This window comes from Anoplophora glabripennis, unplaced genomic scaffold (assembly GCF_000390285.2).
Source record: "Anoplophora glabripennis isolate ALB-LARVAE unplaced genomic scaffold, Agla_2.0 scaffold646, whole genome shotgun sequence".
NCBI lineage: Eukaryota > Metazoa > Arthropoda > Insecta > Coleoptera > Cerambycidae > Anoplophora > Anoplophora glabripennis.
In genome coordinates, this window is record NW_019416845.1 from 228,389 (window position 1) to 237,159 (window position 8,771).

The 8,771-nt window shown below is 34.2% G+C and overlaps 1 protein-coding gene across 1 annotated transcript; it reads right to left on the reverse strand.

Moving 5' to 3' along the window:
• Positions 1–1,449: 1,449 nt before the first annotated feature.
• Positions 1,450–2,235, reverse strand: LOC108912521. The gene is made up of 2 exons (XM_018717762.1): positions 2,215–2,235; positions 1,450–1,751 (listed from the first exon to the last, which is right to left on the reverse strand). The coding sequence occupies exons 1-2, from the start codon at positions 2,233–2,235 to the stop codon at positions 1,452–1,454; spliced, it is 321 nt and encodes a 106-aa protein (XP_018573278.1). The 3' UTR covers positions 1,450–1,451.
• Between the last annotated feature and the right edge of the window lie 6,536 nt (positions 2,236–8,771).

Consider the following 8,771-nt stretch of genomic DNA (forward strand, 5'->3'; position numbering starts at 1 on the left):
ACGCTTAGGGGCGTATATTTTCCTAATATAAAATTGTTACAATTATTATTTAAGGTTGTTTATTATTTATGACATGTTCAAATATGTATTTTGTCGAGACCGCCCAGAGAGTGCAATAACGACTTCTTTATTTCACATTTAACTTGTTTTAAACAAGATCATATTGTTCTTTGATTTCTTGTGTCCACTTTATGTCACACGTCTATACGAGCCTTGTTGCAGTTACTAACATTTTCGCCCGTGCGGAACGAATCTGGATTACGCTGGATAGCGTCCCGTATGGGACTCCAGTGTTAAGAAGGATCTTTCGAAATCTCAACTTTAGCTGAGTAGCCTCCCGTATTATGGGACCTCAGTACCTTCCGGCTCTGCCGGCTAACTAACGCCAAATCTCTCCAGTTTTACTTGGAAGTGTATATGACTAATATGGGGTTAACAGATGACATTTAGTGACACATTAAATGAAACAGGACTTATTTATCATTAGCAAAGGTTCTTAATTTATGCCTTTGATTAGCGGTTGTTTTGTATTTATATTTGGATGGTAAGAGCAAAGATCGTGGGTTTCTCTGCCATGCTCTTTCCCCACAGGAGCTCTAGGTGAGCCTGGCACTCTCATTTGCGGTTAAATGGTTGTTAATGTTTTCGTGGTTCTTTCTATTTGTCACATGTTTAATTTGAATTGTATGTAAATAAAGGTTAGGTGTATTTACTCTGCTTTTGTTTTATATAATTAAATCATACATCCCCCCTACAAAGTTAGTAGCCAGCGCCTTCCGGTCAATATAACAATAGATACACACAACGTAGGGATTCCTTATGACGATCACATATTTTTGGCCACAACTACGTTTACTTATTTTTTGTCGAACCTAGGGTTGTTATACTACAATGTGTACCCACAATATTAATTCGCAGCAGAATTTAATTTAAAATTTTTTTTACTCTTGTTAAATTTTAAAAAATGTTATGATTTTCAAGAAAAACCGTATTAACTGAAACAAGATTTTAACAGTGTTTATTGGAAAATAGTCGAAAAGTCAGTAAACTTTTACCAAGACCTTTATCAATAAATAGTGTTTATTTCGAACCCTTAAATTTTCCTCTCTACTTTATAAATTATCTGTATATATTGATTGAATGCAGCGAAGTGATGAAGTGTTATTGGCAAAAAATATGCTTGCATTATCAGTTTAATTTTTATAAACTATCCAGGTTATATTCCGGAACAATATATTCCATTTAAATTATATTTTAAAATTAAGATAAGATTCAATGTTCTCCAATTACTCCAAAATAGTACCACAACAACTTAAAATTTATTAGGAACATCATGAATAAAGTGAACATGGATGATTATAATAATAATGTACATGCGTATATTTGTGTGGACTTGCAGACTGTTACATTACACATGTAAGATATACTTGAAAAAGGTTAGAAATATATATTTACGAGATAATACAAGAATTTCTTTTACCGTGGCGGTCTCTTATTTGCTGAAGATGTTGCAACTGGACGGCTGAAGGGATCATAGCAGCTTGAGAAGGAGTTTGCGGTGGACCCGAGTGTAAAGGCAAGGACTGCCGACGGCGACGTCGAAGGGCAGGACTTAAATTGTACTTCACTTTCGCCTGCGTCAGGAGCTCCTTGAAGACTTGCGTTACGTTGACGTTCTCTTTGGCCGACGTTTCTACGAAACCGTTCTCCCAGTCGACAGTCACTACTGATTCCGTCGTGGCCGTATCCACCTGCGGAAATTAATGTTATTTGTGCTTATTTAACTCATTTTTAAGTCTAAAATGTTTGACTTTTAAATAAATTTGAGTCGGGGCAACTTAACTAAATAATAGGCCAGGAAAAAGAGCTTTGAAATGACTATTTCGCGACTTTTTGTTTCGGCAAGCTGAATTATTACTGTAGATGCTAAATATTATGTACAATAACATATTAGTTTCCATAGTCATAAAAATGGGGGGAAGATTGTTTACAGGCTGGTTAATTGTATAATTTTTACGTAAAAAGGTTTTCCGCTTATAACTTTTTTCCGTTCTTTTCCGCGAGAAAACTATAAAGTACTTTTTTTTCGTCTTCAAAAGACCTACAAAACTAGCCCTCGAGCGTCAAAAAATATTGATTAGATCAAAAGTTATAAACAGAAGAAATTTATTTATGACTTTTGAATTAAACATTTATAAACTGCGTTGTTTTTACCAAAACGTTTTGGAATCGCATCCTCTCATTCCTTATCACTGTCTAATAACTCACACGAAATCTGGAATCGGTAAGTTGAATCGTTTACAAGTTATGGCCTTATAAACAAATTGACTAATTATTAATCTGGACGACTCCGAGTATCTTCCACATTCGCACTGATTTTTTCGTGGTAGATTTCATAACGATACATTGAAATCGCCGAAAAATCAAGCGACCCACTGACTTGACAATAGGCCGTCAACTTTAACAGTATGTAACTCCGTTGTTCTTCAACGAATTTTTTTTAACTTAAAGCTCTTTTCATAAGCTTTCCGGATATGCAATAATATACAGGGTGATTCACAACTTATCCAAAAAAAAATTGGGGATACATGCAGCATGAGAAATGGAATCAATATCGTAAAAAAAAAATTTCTAAGAAAAAAATATTGAAGTTATAGTACATTCAACCACTACATAGCTGGACAACTCTAGTCTCTAGCGTCATTCGCCACGTGGCCTCAGCGACTCCGAATACTGAATTCGGATTTTGCAATCGTCGTTGCGATATTTACCTTTTATCTGTGGTGTTTACAATAGGTTTTTAGTAGTTAGTGTCAAGAATGGGTAGTTCGTGTCAAAAATGGTTTGCGTGTACTCGGAGTTGATGGATATCGTTTTAATTTATGGTGAAGCATTTGTGTTATGGTGAAACAAGACAACATTTGTGTTAGTTCGCAGAAACTGAGTACAACGGACCCAAGTGTGTTTACACATTGGTGGATAAAATTTTGAACAATTGTTGTAACATCGGGTATGTCAAATAATTTTATTATTTAAAAACACAAATTAATTTTATTAATTAATAAAGGCAAAAGCAGTTTACATATTTCTTTCCTTGCGAAAGTTTTTGTCCGTTTTTATCACGCCGCCATGCCGGTCGCATTGTGCGAGGTCAGGTTTTACAGTGGACCAGTTTCCAGTGCCGTGCAGCAGAAGTGTATTTTTAAATCATTTTCGAACTGCCCTTTTTGATTTTTTCTTTACAAAATTGCATTTGTAAGGGTCCCCTGTATATCCAGATTTTTCTTGGATAAGTTCTGAATCACCCTGTATAGCTAGTTGTAATTTCAACGTTGCTCATAGAGGGCACCACTTACAACCAATTTTACCGAAAATTCAGTTAATAACTTTTTACCCTGTATGTTCAACATGAAACTTGATTCAAAACCTGAAAGAGCAATTATTTTTCCATTAATTATGTATTCTTGTTTCATTTCGGTATCTCGATCCGTTTTCGAGAAAAATCGATTTACCGAACACTATGTTTTGATGATGAACAAGTGTTTCTTTGTGTTATTACAACAATTAACAATAAAACAAATAAGATACGTAATTATGATTTAAAGTAATTGTTCGAAGAATCCACCGTTGATACTGATACACTTTACACGTTTTCTGTGAGATCTTCGAGTTTGAAACAACATATTGGGATTGCGTCTGACTTCGTTGGCAGCGATTTATATTCTTTGTCACAACTCTTCGGGCGAGCCAATAGATTCTTTGTATACTATATCTTTCATTCGAGATCAAATAGAAAAATTAAGAGGATTGAAGTGCGGACTTCTGGGTAGCCAACCACAAATACTTACATGGCCAATCCAGCGACTTGGAAAAACTGCATCTAAATATGCACGCACTGGCCGAGTAAAGTGCGGTGGAGCTCCGTCGTGCATGAACCACATGTCTCTTCTTAAATAAAGTGGAACTTCTTCAAGCGGTGGAAGTATTTTTGCTTGGCCACTCAGAAGTCCGGACTTCGATCCTCTTGATTTTTCTATTTGGTCTCGAATGAAAGATAGAGTTTACAAAGAATCTATTGGTTCGCGTGAAGAGTTGATGCAAAGAATACAAATCGCTGACAACGAAGTCAAATGCAATCCCAATACTATGTTTCAAACTCGAAAATCTCTCGGAAAACGTTGTACAAAGTGTATCAGTGTCAACGGTGGATTCTTTGAAGAATTACTTTTGATCATTATTACAAATTTCATTTGTTTTATTGTTAATTGTTGCAATAACACGAAAAAACACTTGGTTTGTTTCGCTTTTAATTTCTCGTATTATCAAAACACAGTGTTCGTTAAATCAATTTTTCTCGAGATACCGAAATGAAACAAGAATACATAATTAATGAAAAAATGATTGCTCTTTCAAGTTTTGAATCAAATTTCATGTTAGACAAACAGGGTAAAAAGTTATTAACTAAATTTTCGATAAAATTGGTCGTAAGTGGCGCCCTCTATGAGCAACGCTGAATTTACAACACGCATCTTATTCGTCGCTTAAAAAAATATAGTTTCACAAATTTTCAAATTCCTAACCTACATATTTTCAGAATAATCGCAAAAAAACGATTTAAAATTTTAACTTTCAACACCCTGTATTTCCGAAACTATCAACTTTCGGATAAGGCATGTTTGTGCCAATGGTCACCATTTCACGTGTAGTATCTTCAGCTTTCGGTTTTCCCATTGTTAATGAATCACCCTGTATATCACCCGCGTGATTCCAGATTTCGTGTGAGTTATTAGACAGTGATAAGGAATGAGAGGATGCGATGCCAAAACGTTCTGGTAATAATAACGCAGTTTATAAGTGTTTAATTCAAAAGTCATAAATAAATTTCTTCTGTTTATAACTTTTGATCTAATCAATATTTTTTGACGCTGAAGGGCTAGTTTTGTAGGTCTTTTGAAGACGAAGAAAAACTACTTAACTGTTTTCTCGGGGAAACGAATGGAAAAAAGTTATAAGCGAAAAACGTGAATTTACGTAAAAATTATACAATTAACCACCCTGTAAACAATCTTCCCCCCATTTTTATGACTGTGGAAACCAATATGTTATTGTACACAATATTTAGCATCTATAATGATAAATTCAGCTTGTTGAAACAAAAAGTCGCATCCAACTCTATATTTCCTGGCCTAATAAGTGTAAAGTAGAAGAAACTCTTTAAGAATCCAAAAACTGTGACGCCACTAAGTATTTTAAAATGAAACAGATCTCTTCTATTTTGACCCGTAAAGCAAGTAATTTTTTAAGTTACCGTTTTTTAGCCTAACTTATGACACTTTTCAATAAATAGAAAATAGGTAAGTATCCTAAAACCATCCAGTTAAAAAAAGTGTAGGAATTTTTTATTGAATATACAGAGTATCCTAAAAGTTCTTTACAACGCTACAAGAAATACTCTTAGAGGCGACGAAGAAATTATGCAAAGAGTATATTTCAATTTTCTTCGTCGTGTAAATTTTTGTGCAAATGGTGGCCACTTTCAAAAGCTACTATAATATCTTTTTTATTTGCATTCAAGTTTTCCTAATTTAATTTTTGTGTTAAAATTGCTTACAATAATTAAAATTACAAATTTCGAATAAACCATGAGAGTAATCGAGTCTTATCAAGAGTAACTTTTTTGTAGTTAATAATTTACTTAATCTAAGTTTTATACTTAAAATTATTTTCTTTCATTGGCATAGAATTATGGAAGGATTTACTAAAAAAACCCAAGTTATACGCTAATGGATTGATATTACTCATAAAATTGATATGGGGTTTACTGTCCTATAGAGTGGTGTAAACTTACCAAATTTTAGCAAAATTGCATAAGGCGTTTTAAATTTATTAAAAAAAAGATTTCAAAATTGTAATTTCAGTTCCGTATACCGCCCAAACGGAGCAACTTTGAACTAAGATAAGTTTAGCTAAATCGACTTATTTTGAGCCGCATTATCTGGTGCAGAGTTGTAAGGACCTTTTAGGAACACCCTGTATAACTAAAAAAAAGTCTAAAAATTTATAGGCCCAGAAATTTGTCTACTGCGGCCCTTCAGAAAATTTAATATTTTACACAAATGCCTTTTTTTAAATTTCCATGCCAGAGTTTTTAAAATTCCTAATAATTACATTATATTTCAAGCCGAACCAACATAAAAGTTTATAATTTTTTTGTGAAATATAATAATTTTCTATTTACTCAACTTACTTACTTTAGACTAAAAAAGTAATAGCTCAAATTACTTGTTTTACGAATTAAACAGATCGAAAGAAGAATTAAGAAGATATTCATATGAAATACAATTGGGAATCGAATAAGTTTTAAAAATTGCCAAAATACCCAGTGTCGTCGAAATTCTGTTTATGTATTAACACAGTTGTATACTAATTAAAACATTTTTTATTTTTATTTAATTTAGTTGGCAGCTGAAATGATATTTATACAGGGTGTTTCAGCTCGAGTGAATCAAACTTTAACCACAAATAGAACTCAATAATAATATTAATTTAAAATTTATTTCCTATTCTTAAGAAATTAAATTTCTTATCAGAAGAACGATCTCCCATTCAAGAGAGATTTTCGGTAAAACGATACCCTGTATCGATTTTCAATAGGTATACCTTTTTCATGTAAAATTGTCGACCGAATCTAAAAATGAATGCCAAATGATTATTAGGTCATTGGCGTAGAAGTTGGGGTAAAAAATCCCGCTTTACTACCCATTCCTACGCCACTGACCTACAAAAATTTGTAAATTTTCCAGTAAATTATGCACATGTGTAAATGTTAACGCTGCACCAAATTTGAATCAATTTGTTACAAACCTAGCAAAGATTTCATAAATACCTAATATGATTTTAAAAATCAACCAATACAGTGAAAACGGTGAGACTTAGACCATTGCTTTATAAGGCAAATTTGAATTATTTATTGAGTTCTATTTGTGGTTAAAGTTTGATTCACTAGAACTAAACTGTATACGTGTATCCCGAAATTAATGCTACAAAATTTGGTCACAGATTCTTAAGACAAATTTAAGGGACCCGTATTTTTTATTTTTGCCCCTCTTTCGGAGTTACAGCCCCCTGAAATTTGCCCCTAGGATTAATTTTTTTATATCTCAGATCCCTGTGGCACGAGAATCACTAAATTTGGTACACAGGGGTTTTATGACATGTGAAATTTGATGGTGCTACGCTTTTTGCCGGGGAACCCCCTTAAGACAATTTTTCGTGGGCCTCCTTGTTTTTGGGGCAAAAAAACTTTGGTCGCATATTTAAATTTCTCAAAAATTATTCCGCTAGAAAGCCATTAAATTTAGAAACTTTTTGGTCTCTTGATACTTTCTCCATAAAACGCAATGTTTTCGAGAAAAATCAAAATGTGATCGAATGCATATCGTGATTCGCCATAGCTAACTAATAATTTTTAAGAAATTCAAATTTGCGACCAAATTTTTTTGATTCCAAATACAAGGGGACCCATTAAAAAGTGTCTTAAGGGGGTTCCCCGCCAAAAAGTATAGCAGTATCAGATTCCGCATGTCATAAAACCCGTGTGTACCAAATTTAGTGATTCTCGTACAACAGGGTTTCGAAATATAAAAAAGATTTTTTCTTAGGGACAGCTTTCAAGGGGCTGTAACTCCGAAAGAGGGAGCCACTTGGCAAAAAATATAAATACGGGTCCCCTAAATTTGTCCTAAGAATCGGGAATTCGGGACACCCTGTATATTCCTTTTCGAGATATTTGCTATTTGTGATATTGTTAAAAAGTTTAAGCACCCCCCCATGTTATATTTATTTTAACTTCTAGATTATTAGGTGGCATTTGTATCCTTTAGTTAAATACAGTGTATAGTTATTTGGATGAAACTAGAAGTATCTGTTATACAGGGTATAGCAAAAGTACCGGAACGGCAGAATAACTCGGCGGGAGAGCATTTTAGAAAAAATACAAAAGTTTCAGGATTTCGCCCTGGCTATCCGATGGTGACCTTGACATTGACATTGGGATTGACCTTGAAGATCATTTCAAGGTCAAATGGGACCCTACACTTTTGACCCCAGAAATGATAGGAGCGGAAAATTGTACGTTCAGATATGACCTCGAGTGACCCCTCCCTTTTGACCTTGGGGCCCCCACAAGGTCAAACTAACAAAAGTACAGGAACGGCAGAATAACTCGGCAGGAGAGCTTATTAGAGAAAATTGTTAAATATAAAAGTTTCAGGATTTCTCCCTGGTTACCCGATGGCAACCTTGACCTTGACCTTGACCTTGAAGATCATTTCAAGGGAGAAATAATGAAACTTTTGTATTTAACATTTTTCTATAAAATGCTCTCCCGACGAGTTATTCTGCCGTTCCTGTACTTTTGTTAGTTTGACCTTGTGGAGGCCCCAAGGTCAAAAGGGAGAGGTCACTCAAGGTCATATCTGAACGTAAAATTTTCCGCTCTTTTCATTTCTGGGGTCAAAAGTGTAGGGTCCAATTTGAAAAATCACATATGACCTTGAAATGATCTTAAAGGTCAAGGTCAATGTCAAGGTCACCATCGGACAGCCAGGGAGAAATCCTGAAACTTTTGTATTTAACATTTTTCTCTAAAATGCTCTGCCGCCGAGTTATTCTGCCGTTCCTGTATACCCTGTATATTAAAATTTTAAGGGTCAGTTTCTTCACTGTCTAGTAAATTTAACTGTCAGTTAAATCTAAGTCTGTTACTTTCT